At 40.6% G+C, this 14,113-nt stretch overlaps 1 protein-coding gene across 6 annotated transcripts in view; it reads right to left on the bottom strand.

The window, feature by feature from the left end:
* Positions 1 to 10,273: 10,273 nt before the first annotated feature.
* Positions 10,274 to 14,113, bottom strand: part of dnajc6 (DnaJ (Hsp40) homolog, subfamily C, member 6) — a 41,514-nt gene continuing 37,674 nt past the window's right edge. For all 6 annotated transcript variants that reach the window (XM_063460333.1, XM_063460334.1, XM_063460329.1 and 3 more), the window contains one exon: positions 10,274 to 13,094. In XM_063460333.1, the coding sequence (XP_063316403.1) occupies positions 12,993 to 13,094 (102 nt within the window). In that variant the 3' untranslated portion in view covers positions 10,274 to 12,992. The remainder of the gene's footprint in view (positions 13,095 to 14,113) is intronic.

Below are 14,113 nucleotides of genomic sequence, written 5' to 3'. Positions count from 1 at the left end.
TGACTGGTCGCTCACACAGAATAATGCATCCAGTATCCTTGAGTTTCTTACAGTCCCAGTTTGGTAAGATCCCAGAGTTTGGTAAGATTCAAAGATACTTTTAGGAGTTGGCCATTTATATACTTCTCCATTATGTTTTGTTTTCAGTCTGCTTTTCATTTCATCACATGAAAATCAAATAGATGATCCTTCCTGACCAAGCTGGCTAGCTAGTTCTAGCATCGCCAACTATCTCTACCGTCATATTCAAACATGGTCACAACTCCAACACGCCAAACGTATAAATGGAATTCCAAAAACAAATGGACGACATCATCATAGCTGGGTTTACTGTTTATCTACACTGTAGATCAAAGGTGGGCAGTTCATTGTCCCAAGGAACCACATAAGAAACTGGGAGTGTTGTGAAGGACCACATCTGTAAATTGATAAAGAGATAAAATCAACCCTGTAAAGCCTGAACCATGAAATATTTGCCAGAATTGTTTATTATTATTAAATACTGGAAATATTTAATATTTATTGAACCTTCTATATATAGAACTGGGTTCAGCTCATTTACATGACCCACCACACCAGTCGCGTTTTCTCATGATGCTCCATGGGAAAATTGTCTATCCCTGCTGTATATCAACATATATGTAGTTATCACCCTAATTTGCTTTCCAGATTGGATTTGTTTGTTGTGCTCCAGTGACTGCCAAGCACAGAAGAAATATTGATGAAAAAAGGTATACTGGACTACAGGTTGGCACCATCCACAACAAATTTATAAAGCACCAGCCTTTTGTTGCCCCACTTCCAAGTGCCAGGATCTAATAATCTAACAATAAAACAAAGGAAACTACACATTTAAACTTAAAGTTAAACATACATAAGACTTTCCAGAAACTCTTTGTACACCTGCTACAAAACCTTAAGAAGTGGGAAAGCAAAAGTCAGGGTTAAGTGGCAACAAACCCCAACAACAGCTGTACTATTTTAAAGGAGATTTTAAATGCCTGTAAAAGTTATTATTATAGTTCAATTGATTTCCATCACAGCTGCAGCTGGCAGCAGAGCCAAAGAGGGGAGAGAAGTGTTATTTTTAAACTGCCAGTAAGACAACAAAACTCTGCTGAGCCCAGCAGCATTATGGGGTCGACCTCTATGACACCTGGAGTGTTTAAAACAGCCTAAAATCTTGACAACTGTTGCGCTACAATGGCTTGGCTTCCTGTAACCAGGTGTGATCAGTAAAAAAAAATGCACACAAGACTTATCTCTGAGTTTTCTGCTGATATGTTTTCAGAGATAAAGCTGACGTTTGGCACAGTATGTGTAAAGTTGATCAGTCTCCAGATGTCATACATAAAGATGGCGTTCGTAATCAGTCAGTAATAATAGAGGAGAAAAGACATTAAAAAAACGAAGATATTCTGTTTCTTGTTGATGTATGAAATTAACACCCAGGCAGCAATATCTCAATGTTTTGGTATGCAAACCAGACATTCCTATTCATCTGTCACGCACGTGCACATTGTTTGTGTGGGAGAGAGACTAATAGACCCACACTCACACACGCACACACACACACACACACACACACATGCACACACACACACACATGCGCACGCACACATCCACACACTCCCTCTCTTTCTACAGTCTTATTGCATCAGACAGGATGTGTTGCAAAATGTTCCTTTCATTCAAGTCGATGCTTGTAGCACGGGGATTTCAGATAACCATTTATGAAAGGAAAATATGAGGGAAGAGTGATAACGAACTTCAGGGTTTAAGAGAAACATAAAAAACAGCTTTTATCTGTCAGAACCGTCACCTAATGTAACAAGTGAAGAATAACTCGCCAAATCATTCCACACATGCCTCTTGGCTACACACTTGCTCCACTAACAAAGAAACTTGAGGACAGTTCATTAAGGACATGGAACAAAGGGTCAAAGTTCACAGAAGTCAAAGAACTCTCAAAAACATGGACGAGCTGAACTTTCTCACCTCCTTGATGAAAATTATTTTTGGCTACAAGAAACAGAAACACTGGGGTTTACATTAGACTGACGTAGATTGATCGGACACTCATGGCATCTTGAGGTTGTTATTTTTGCTTTTGATTGACTTGAAAACTTGGAATTTAGTCTCACTATAATGACTCTGGTGATTCATTAATTATCAACCGAATAAATCTGGCAGCGGAGAACAAGCTAAAAATCTATATTCTGGTGCCATCTGTACTCATACAGCTGTGGTCACATTTACAGACATTTAATTTGGGGCTTTTAATTTTTTCTTTGAATTGTTCTTTTTCGTGGGTGAAATATTTGTAAAGCATACACCTTTAATAACTTAAAAAACAACAACTGGTTGGACAAGTTTGACTTTATTTTGTATTTTTATCAAATCCACATACGATCAAAAGTATACATAGAGCCCCAAGTATATACACATACTCACTTGAATGTGTCTCTTTGCCAGTATAAAAAGGATGCTGTTGATCTGATGTGAAGTTAAAGATTTTGGAGGTAGTGTAAGAATTAAGGAGCAGGAATTCAAAAGCCGCAGCCTACCATTAACTTGAAACAACTACAACACCAACATCACTGTCCACAGTGATGTGAATTTTATACCGCCTTGAAATGAGAGGGTGCTGACCAAGTAAGAAGTCCCTGTTCCAAGTTCGGCATCTTTAAGCTTGACTGAAATTTGACGCTGTCCAGATGAACAAGGCAAATACCATATGGAGAAAAGTGTCTTGATGCATGCTCAATCATCCAGGTAAGTAAATCTTCAAAAGTTTATCTGTTTATCTGGACGTAGCGTTTTGTGGGAGAAACGTTTCGTCACTCATCCAAGTGACTTCTTCAGTCTCAGCTGACTGCAGGTTTCCCCAATCTTATAAACAGTACATTTGCACAATGACTGAAACCAGCACCACTGAATAGACAATGGGCCGTGAGGTCAGTTAATTGATCATTAATATGCAAATTGTTGTGACCATTGATCAACAACCACTGATCAAAGACCATTGGTCATTGATCAAAGACTGTTCTGGAGAAAGGTTTTAAAGTCAGATGAGATAAAAGTTTATCTATTTGACCACATTGACAAGGTATGTTTGGAGGAGTAAAGCTGAAGCTTTGAGACCTGAGAGCTCTGTACGAGCTGTTAAGCACGGCAGTGGCAGCATCGTGCTCTGGGGCTGTTTTGCTGCCAGTGTTATTGGTACAATGTACAAAGTGGATAAAATAATGAAGAAATTCTTCGGCATCACCTCAGATCAGATGGTTAAAACTTGAACACAACTTGGTTTTCCAACAAGACAGTGATCTCAAACACGCATCAAAACTGTTTGGGGTTGTTTTTTTTTTACTTAACCAGGCTAATATAAGCTGCTGGAAACCAGTACATTTAAATGAACTCTGCCAATTCTGCCAAGAAGCACATCAAAGAAGTGGTCAAATATTCAGCCAGAATTGACTATGTGCATGATAGCATATGCTAGTTCCGGTGCGGAAAATCCTGTGTGGAGCTTTGTTTCCGGTGTCCTATTCGCGCCCTGTTTAATGTCCAAAAGAAGTTAACCAAATGAATGAATTAAGCGTCGATTTACATTTCTATAGATGTCTTGGTCATTTACCCAATATAACTGTAAATGATGTTCATGGACTTGTCGATATTTTGCCCCCACGCCTCGGAGCAAAAGAGAAAAGGGATTCAAATGTTATATTTCTCAGCTGTCCCTCGTTTATTGCGGGTGTTATGTTCTAAAAATAACCAGCGATAGGTGAAATCAAGTAGCCAATTTTATTTTTTTGATGCGTGGACATCGTGGACATCCAGTACTGCACTTTTTAATTTAGAAGGTAAGTCACAACATACCCTTCATACATACTAATGTATAGAAACCCTCACCAGCAATCGTTCATTTTTTGTGTGGCTTTTTTCACGGTTTGTTAACATGCTGTGTAGGTGTGTACTTGACTCGCTGATATCGACATAACGGGAAACATCTGACTGTTGTTCACCTGTAGTTTGAATGCTGAACATTTGCCTGTTTAAAGAATAAGACCAGTCACTATACAGAGATGTGCTTCTGAATGTGGACGATGTGTCTTATGCTGCAGTGATGCAGTTCTGCTTGTGTTGAGTGATGCAAACAACCGATCGATCTAAACTCTTTAAACGTCAATCACGTGGTTACCGGCTACCGGCGAAAATAATCGGGACGGTAAGCCAATTTCTGTCTTAGCGCATTTGCGCCGCTGTGTGTTTTTGTGGTCTTCTTTTGCGGCTAATTCAGTGAATTTTGGTCTGATCGTGGTGAAACTTGGTGTGTGGAGTCAGTGATGGCTCTGGGAGCTAACCAGCCTATCTTTAACCGGTTACTTTTATGAAGTCTGAAGAATTTCTGGTTCGGTTTTGTTTGTTTAGCGGACTTCTGCGCATTTACGTAACTGCTCGTTTACTCGCGGCTTATTTTCGGTGTGTTTGGTGGTTGTAGAAATGGTTTATATGACATTTTAGCTGAGATTATGAGGTTTCTGTGGATACCACACATGTCTGGACTTATATTTCTCAACCCGCGTTATAACCGATTAAACGTGATCTCCTCCTTTTTGCCCCCGGTACCGGAGACGTGGGGCTTAAGTGGTTAAACATCAAAATCTATCATTAGATTTTTTGTGACACAACAGTGGTGAGTGTTCCCACCTTCTGCTCTTTGGAACTTAACGCAATCTTTCCGTTTTCAAGTTTTGGACGTGATTTTGGAGTATATCTTAGCAGTAGCGATTTACCGCAAAGTAAAGCTACCGGAAATGTGCAACCCCACATCCGGCCTCAAACCAGGAAGTTAGCATTTTCTCGTGCACATAGTCAATTATGTCGCTTGTCGATGGCTTGCTGAGGGACATTTAGCCAAATATTAGTGGGCATGTATTCATATATTTGATCATGTATGTATACTTTTGACTCCGTTTAAATTCGAGAAAATCCTAAATAAATTCAAACTCTTGCACCCATTCCTTTGTTTTTTTTAAAGTCATTAAAGATGTAGGCTGTACAATTGTGCCTTTTGATGCCCGTGATGTGTACGTAAGCTGCTGTTCACAACCGTATTTAAAAATATGTCTACATTAACATGAAAATCATATTTACAGCAATTTATCTCAAGACTTAAATATAAACCATTCACATTTTATTCATATTTTTTCCGTAATGAATGATTTTATGATCCTTTTCCACTATATTTTTTAATAGAATCAACTTTAGTAAATGACAATACTTATTGCATGTTGTCTTGAATATAATATTGCTAAATATAATAAATAAATATGAGGTTATTGTACTCGGCCCTGAAAATCTTAGAAATATGGTATCTAACCAGATTCTTACTCTGGATGGCATTACCATGGCCTCCAGTAATGCTGTCAGGAACCTTGGAGTCATTTTTGACCAAGACATGTCCTTCAATGCACATATTAAACAAATATGTAAGACCGCTTTCTTCCATTTGCGCAACATCTCTAAAATTAGAAATATCCTGTCTCGTAGTGACGCTGAAAAACTAGTTCATGCATTTATTACTTCCAGGCTGGACTACTGTAATTCATTATTATCAGGATGTCCAAAAAACTCGCTGAAAAGCCTTCAGCTGATCCAAAATGCTGCAGCAAGAGTACTGACAGGGACTAGGAAGAGAGAGCAGATTTCTCCTGTTTTGGCTTCCCTTCATTGGCTTCCTGTTAAATCCAGAATTGAATTCAAAATCCTGCTCCTCACATACAAGGTCTTAAATAATCAGGCCCCATCTTATCTTAATGACCTTGTAGTACCATATCACCCTATTAGAGCACTTCGCTCTCACACTGCAGGCCTACTTGTTGTCCCTAGAGTATTTTAAAGTAGAATGGGAGGCAGAGCCTTCAGTTTTCAGGCCCCTCTTCTGTGGAACCAGCTTCCAGTTTGGATTCGGGAGACAGACACTATCTCTACTTTCAAGATTAGGCTTAAAACTTTGCTTTTTGCTAAAGCGTATAGTTAGGGCTGGACCAGGTGACCCTGAATCCTCCCTTAGTTATGCTGCAATAGACGTAGGCTGCCGGGGATTCCCATGATGCACTGAGTTTTTCCTTTCCAGTCACCTTTCTCACTCAGTATGTGTTAATAGACAGTGTTGGGAAGGTTACTTTTAAAATGTATTCCATTACAGAATACCGAATACATGCCCCAAAATGTATTCTGTAACGTATTCCGTTACGTTACTCAATGAGGGTAACGTATTCTGAATACTTTGGATTACTTACTTAATATATTATCATGCTGTTTACAACTACGTGAATGTACTATTGCTGTGATTTATTACTGTTACTGAAGGTCCGCGGCTCCGAACCGTAGTAAAGGGACATCTGGCTAATACGTCGGGTTCGTGTCGGGCTCCTAGCTTAAAAATAGCTTTACTTTGTTGTCTGGGTCAACTTTGCTAGAGACAGAGAGAGGCGCTGAAAGGCTGCTCCAACGGAACTTATTTTTTCCGGAGGAAAACACGAACACAGTGTACAGTTGAGTCTTAATATCTTACTTACAAATGGGCTCGTCAGGCACTCTTCTTGGCTGCAGTGGTTATTATTATATTTACATGCTTCCAGCTCCCGTTTTTGCTCCGTGACAGCTCGGACTTTTCCTTTCTCTCCCTCCCTCGCTCACAGACACATAACGTGTATGACAGTCCATTCTCGCTGCAGCACGGACTACACTGCCCATGAGGCTACATTCTTTAGGGCCATGCCTGTAGCATTCTGCCTTTTAGCTTAGCACAACAACAACAACAAAAAAGCGCTCTCTCACCCAGGAAACACGCAGAGAGAGAGAGAGAGCGTCACCCTGTAACCATGGCAACCGTAACGCTGCCGCCTGGAACAACAGAACATAGCTGTCAAACAAACCCAAACAGTCCTGACCCGCGACAATATGAAACAGGAAAGTACCGCCGTGTAATCCATTTATTTCACCAAAGTAACTGTATTCTGAATACCACCTTTTTAAACGGTAACTGTAACGGAATACAGTTACTCATATTTTGTATTCTAAATACGTAACGGCGGTACATGTATTCCGTTACTCCCCAACACTGTTAATAGACCTCTCTGCATTGAATCATATCTGTTATTAATCTCTGTCTCTCTTCCACAGCATGTCTTTATCCTGTCTTCCTTCTCTCACCCCAACCGGTCGCAGCAGATGGCCGCCCCTCCCTGAGCCTGGTTCTGCTGGAGGTTTCTTCCTGTTAAAAGGGAGTTTTTCCTTCCCACTGTCGCCAAAGTGCTTGCTCATAGGGGGTCATATGGTTGTTGGGTTTTTCTCTGTACCTATGAAGCGCCTTGAGGCGACTTTTGTTGTGATTTGGCGCTATATAAATAAAATTGAATTGAATTGAATTGAATAGTACTAATTGTTAAATCTAATATTGTCTTAAATATGATATAATATTGTTAACAGTAAATCCACGAATCAGCTCAATAAAAAAAGGACTCTACCAGTTCTAAGCTCCTAGTATTTTTGTTTGTTGACCACTGAATGGAAAGGCCATGTGAAAAGATATTTTTATGTACTTCTAATGTTCCCACGCTGAAGGAATAGCATCTCTAGAGACATTTTCCCAGGAAGCGGCAGTCGGATCACTGTAAGATAACAACAGTTCGTACTGTACTCGTGCAATTCCGAAGTTGTCTTAAATACATTTAAGACAATATTTAGTTACACAAAGCAGCACACGACCTGTTTTTCCAGGCATTCCTGACATCACAGGAGTTTCCAGCATAAATAAGTTTTAGCCTTTAAACTGACGACAGTGCTCAGCACAGACCAATCTACTTTTTTTTTCATCGTTGATGCAGAAAAACAATGTTCCCTTGTTACCATCAGTCTCTTTGTGAGAGCAATTTGTGGCCAGTCCAGGTTTATGTTGGTTATATTAGAAAGATGATTAAGACCCCCTTTTTGGGAACTGCACGTCAGTGTTTACCTGGGCCTTATATTTCATTTCATTTCTAAAATCTAGATAATCTGATTGTGTGAGTCAGGCTCGCAGCAAACAGCGGCTCTTTTGGCCTCTTTATATATAGAGTGAATTACACGGTGCATTAAACACTGAACGTGGAAATGTTCACATTGTTCACAAAAAGATGAGTGAATAATGAACTCCAATAAAACAAAAAACAAAGAGCAGCAGGTGAGCTGTGATGAAACCAAGCTGGCTTTTCTGTGGGAAGAAAAATTGGATTTACGTTAATTTAACTGTAATAAAAGACAACACTTTTATTAAAACCCAGAACGAGACTGTCTTCTTACTCTGGGGGCTACTTTATTTTCCATACATAATGGGAAACCTCTCTCAGAGCTCCATTCATTAAATTTATATTAATTTTAAGCAGAGGGCTAACAAACAAAACAAAACTATTTTGGTGGTGCCCAGGCTCAGTGACAGGATTGGCACCTCTTTCCACAGACTGGTGCAAACAGTCCAACCATATTATAGAAAAAGGGCAAATGGATTACATTTCAAAACAGCTTCAAGTAAGATTATGAAGCGACTCATACAGTCAATTTGCTTGCAATAATGACTTCCTGTAAATTAAATACATTTCTTCTCAGTGATCATTTTGTGGTGCAAACATGCTTACTCATTTCTAATTTCATCCATGTCCCCTCTGCTCATAGCTTTTTTTCTTTCTTTTTTTCAAACTCTGTGTGTGTCTAACAGCTTGACACCCAAATGCGGCTGGTGTTTAATGGTGTAGGATATCATGAAAATAAAACATCGGCCTGTGCTGATGGTAAACATCCATCAGCACTGGAGTCTCTCGAGAAGTGCGTCAGCACTGTCAGCAGAGCGAGTTGGAAGAAGGAAAAACTGAAGTGTCCAGCAGTAACTTTGTTTTACAATGAATCACTGATTGGGGGGGATTATATTCAATTACCCTAAATTTCCTTCTGGATAATCTAACGCTGGCACCGCAGCCATGTTTTCCCGAAACTGGGCCCCAAGGGGAGAACTATCAGCCCCAGATGGTAACAAAGCCGGAGAGGCTGGAACACGAGTAGCAAATAGCAGCGTTGTGCCACAGCTTATACTGTGATGGCTCATTAGCATCAGAGCAATCATGTACTGCCACAAGTTGACATTGATGATCTGATTAACGTGATTTTTCCAATAAACAGAAACAAAAATGTTGCTGCCATTGTGAGTCTGTATGTTAAGGGCCTTTCAAGAAACCCAAGAAGGTCGCTTTCTGGTCAAAAGTCAAAGCCCAAAAGCCTGTGTGAACAGGTGACACCTCAGAGGACGGGGGATGGGGGCATGAAAGGCTCTGTCCTTGAAAGATTGGAGTTTGGTGTAGAGAGATGCAGAGTATCTGTATCTTTATCTGTGGAAAGCAGAATCCAGGCTGGGGTGCAGGGGAGGAGAAGATCAGATAAACACTGGGGAACAAGATCACCTAGGGATTTAGAGGTGAGGAGAAGGATTTTACTGGAGATTCGGGACCTGACTGTGAGCCAGTGCATGATGGTGATAACCTGGTGAGGAGAAAAGCCTTTTTAAAGTGGCAGTACACCATCATATTAATTAATATTCTTATAAATGCTTATAGGGTGGAGATGGTAGCACAGTTAACTTAGTTTATGTCTGTGAAGGTTCTCAGTCATCCAGGTCATCGTAGTCTAAGGAACTTGGAAAGAAAAGCGTCTGGACTTTTCTTTCCAAGCTCCTTGGATTAACTTGGGTTCCTTTGTTTACACTTTTTACTCTGACAGGTTTTCTTTCAGATTAAAAAAGAATAAATATCAAAATAAATTCAAGGTCTTTTTTAGATGTTTACAACTTGCTGCACCTGCAGCCTGTGACAGCTGCACAGGTAGTTCAGCTGTCAAAAGAAGGTTTGCCGGGTCTCGAGGCACAGTATCAAGAGTGTGGAGGGAAAACCAGAAGATACGCAGTTATAAGAGACTCGACTGCAGCAAGACTGGTATCTGCTCCTTTGTGCGAGGAATATGAGGAGCACATCACCACCAGCAGGGTCCTCATGTGCATGTTTCTGGCCAAACTCTCAGAAACAGACCCCATGAGGTGGCACCACGTCCTTTAACTGGGACTCTCAGCTCAACTGCTCATGACATATAGCTCATGTGCTGTACAATGCAGCCCTCTAGTGGTTACAAAGACAAAGGCCAAGCGAGAAGTAAAAACTGAGGAATGCCGCTCACCCTGCTCCGGTTTCTGTTTACTGTTTATTTCTGTGCGCTGCACTTGATCATTATGTACATCCTGTAACCGTAAACAGAACTGAAAAGAACAACATGAACAGAATTTTTACACAGCTTAAGTAATATTTGAACAGGAGACAGGCAAACACATAACTTACAGTACTCTGTATCCAACTCTGAGCTCCTCCATACATACCACAAGTTCAAACAACACACATCCACTGACTACAATATAGAGGTTAGCTTTTTAACATAGCTGTAAGATCGCAGATTCAGTCAGCGAGGGAGCCTATGAGGGTTATTTCACATGTAGGTCCTCAGTGTAAATAAAGCATAGACACATACTACACACTTCTCATATCTTGTAAAACGACAAAGAAAGCAGTCCAGATTAAAGTTCAGTATTTTCAGCCTGAGACCCGGAGTCTTGTTCGACGACGCAGTCAACGCTTGTTTTGGGATCCTTTCGGGGTCCTCAGCCAGCTAATGAAACCACACCTCACATAATTCTCTTACACTGGTCAGAAGTCAGTCAGCATCCTTAATGCAGATGAACAAACTGGACGAATGAAATCCAGTGTAGGGAAAAGACAGTATGATGCCAACAGAAAATCACCTTTGACCTTACTATACAAATCAGAGAGCATGAAGACAGTTAACAGTGTCAGGATCTTCAACTGGTCATGAGCATGAGAAGGTAAACACTTGGCTCAATTTGTGTGTGAAGAATAAACAACAGGGTGAAGCGGTTTAGGCTGTTTCACCCTGAAACAGCTTAAACTATTTCTGGGGATCGTGTAGGAACATATTAGTGTTTTGGGAAAACCTCATGTGCTTGAAAGAAATTGATCATTGCCTCTCTAGTTATTGCATATTTTATCGTTTTCTCCACTTTGCTCTAAAATGATGAAATGCTTTTAGCACTAAGAACTGATTTTGTGAATAATTGCACGTAAAAAGGGGCCAAATGCATCCAAAATCAGCAAATGTTTGTGTTAGGTTAGTACACATCAGCTGCAGCATCTACTGCTGTTCACTACTTCTAATGCATACCCCATTCTTTTATGCTGATTATGAATAAACGTGTAGCAAATGAAGTAAAAAGTAAACAAAACAAATCAATAAAAAGTAAATTGTTGTAAATCAGTGTTTTGATGAAACACAGTATGATCTGCCTGACATGAAACAGTGATATACAGTAAACAGAACTCTTATTGCGGTCTTGATGGTTTGCGTTTAAGCACATTAGTGTCACTTCTGTGGTTCAGAGATTACCCCACCCAGTCTCAACCTTACAACTACCTCCCTAATTTAATGCAGGCTCCCCTCTAGAACAGCTCTGACTCATCAGAGCATCAAGATGGGATGTTTTGGGGTGTCTTACAAACTCTGGCACTGGGACAGAGGCAAATTTTTTGAGTCCTCTGGTTGTGTGGAGGCGTCTGTTAGAGTGCGTCCCATGGATCCTTGATCAGACGTGGGGGATCTGGGGAGTCTGAAGAATAGGTGTGATGTTAAGGGCGTCACATTCTCATGAACTGCCTGATGTTTCCCAGCAGAGAGCTGCACTGTGATCAGATTTACTTTAACTGCCAGTGGTTTTTACTGTTTTGGCTGACGACTGTGTTTGACAGACGTTAAAAGTCTTTAAGACAACAGCCTCAAAGTCCTGAACTCTTTCTCACGAGCAGATTGAAATTGAACCAATATTTTTAAGACAAACAAAGCGATTTAATAAATTAATTCAGGGATTGCCTTCCTTGAGAGCTGCACCGATTCGATTCATCAGTTTGTGCTTTCACAGAGATGTAAAGCAAAAATATATTATTATATGAGTGAGTGTGTGCGAGGCCTCAAGGTGCTTCATGTAAGGAACTGTACATGTGCTAATGCTAAAACATACAATTCCCAGTTCCCCACAAGGCTTCAGGATATCAGACACACCAATTCTTATTAACTCTCTTCATAACAAAACCATTCCACATGATATCATATATGTCACATACCAAGTCAAGTTATTGTGTTACTGTTTTTTTTTAATCTATTTTTGTTTCCTCAGCTACACTCAGCAAACAACATCTTCAAGGTGAAACTCGACCTGTGATCAAGATTTTCTAATCCAATCACCTCCAAACAGCCTATTTTAACTTGACGCTGCTGTTTGTGTTTGTTATTTATAGGGACATTAAATAGTGTGAAAACTGGATTTGATATGACGGAACTGATCTTGAATTCAGTGTTCGCTCACAGTACAAAAAAAATGGCTTGAATGCTGTTAAATGCTTGTTGTGCCTCACAGACTTCTTCATGCTCCAAAGCTCTCGCGAAGAGCAGTCTGACAAATGCTTGCTCAGTTTATTCTCTGGCGTTTCTTTTTCCAGATCAACAGCTCTCACCTTGTTTTGATCCATCTCTTTGACGTCCCAGTGATTTTTAATTTTTTTGAATGGGATGGTTCATACATACAGTATGGATATTAGAGCTACAGAGAGTCAGCTGTTCGTCTGAGCTTCTAGTCCGGGCACGGGAGGCTGTTCTATAGCCTGTCATCACTCAAGTTCTGCGTTTTTGTTGCAAGAAGAGAGACACGAGTTAAAGCATGGGTATAAAGGCAGATGTTGCAGGGTGTGGCTGCAGTATGCGGACAAGAGGTGGTAACACTGTAAGGGTTAGATGATGGAATCAGCAGGGACATCATCTCCTCCTCCTTAAGTCCCCTTACGCTTTATTCAGTAGAGAGGCTTTTGTCCTTGGGTCTCAAATTCTGACCAGGCATCATTTAGTTCCATGAAAATCATCTTGGCATATTGTTCGTATGGTTGTCCCGTCGCCTGCGAAGTAGGAGAGAAAAACACAACAGTTATGAACCCATAAGTAAAGCATATTTGAGACATGTTGGACTTTTGGGATTCCCACTTCATTTGTCTCTCATTTATAGCTTGCTTTACTCGAGCATTATGTCAACATTATATTATTCACTGTTACAGAAAATTCAGGTAAGACACTAACTTGTCTTTCAGTGCTGAGAGTCAGGAAGTACACGGTACCCCACTCTTTCTATAATACACACACATCCCTGCATGGATGGATGTTTACAGGTATAACTTGAATCACATGTTTAATTCTGATAAGAGTCCATGTCAGCACGGTGGCACGGTGGTTAGCACTGTTGACGCACAGAAAGAAGGTCCTGAGTTCAATTCCACCATCAGGCCAGGGTCTTTCTGCGTGGGTACACCGGGTACTCCGGCTTCCTCACACCATCCAAAGACATGCAGTTTGTGGGGATAGGTTAATTGATTAGTCCAAATTGCCCTTAGGTGTGAATGTGAGCACGAATGGTTGTCTGTCTCTGTGTGTTAGCCCTGCGATAGACTGGCGACCTGTCCAGGGTGTACCCCGCCTCTCGCCCTATGACAGCTGGGATAGGTTACAGCCCCCCCTGTGATCCTGAAAAGGATAAGCGGAAGCGGATGGATGGATTAATTGAATTGAATTCACCAACTGCTAACTAAACGTGTCTTTCTGCAGTGTGGTATAGGCAGATAAACCAGCGTTGGTTTATTAGGGATTACTTTGACCCAGGACTACAACTGGCTGTTCAGCAAACTGAAGCCAGTGCTAGAAGTGAATGAAAGAATAGAAAAACTGAGTAAAATGCTGAAACTGTTTCCTAAAGAGGAAAATGGTGATGTGATGATCATACAGTCATAAAAAACCCTTGATACTTCTCTTTTTCAGCTATTCTGTTGTAGATTTGCTGCTGTGCTTGGGATCATCATTGTGTTGCATGACTCAGTACTTGGCCAAACTTTAGCTGTTAGATAGATGTCCTCAAATTTGACCCTAG

The sequence above is a fragment of the Pelmatolapia mariae genome, linkage group LG17 (genome assembly GCF_036321145.2).
Source record: "Pelmatolapia mariae isolate MD_Pm_ZW linkage group LG17, Pm_UMD_F_2, whole genome shotgun sequence".
Classification (NCBI taxonomy): Eukaryota; Metazoa; Chordata; class Actinopteri; order Cichliformes; family Cichlidae; genus Pelmatolapia; species Pelmatolapia mariae.
This window is presented reverse-complemented; position numbering and strand designations above follow the sequence as displayed.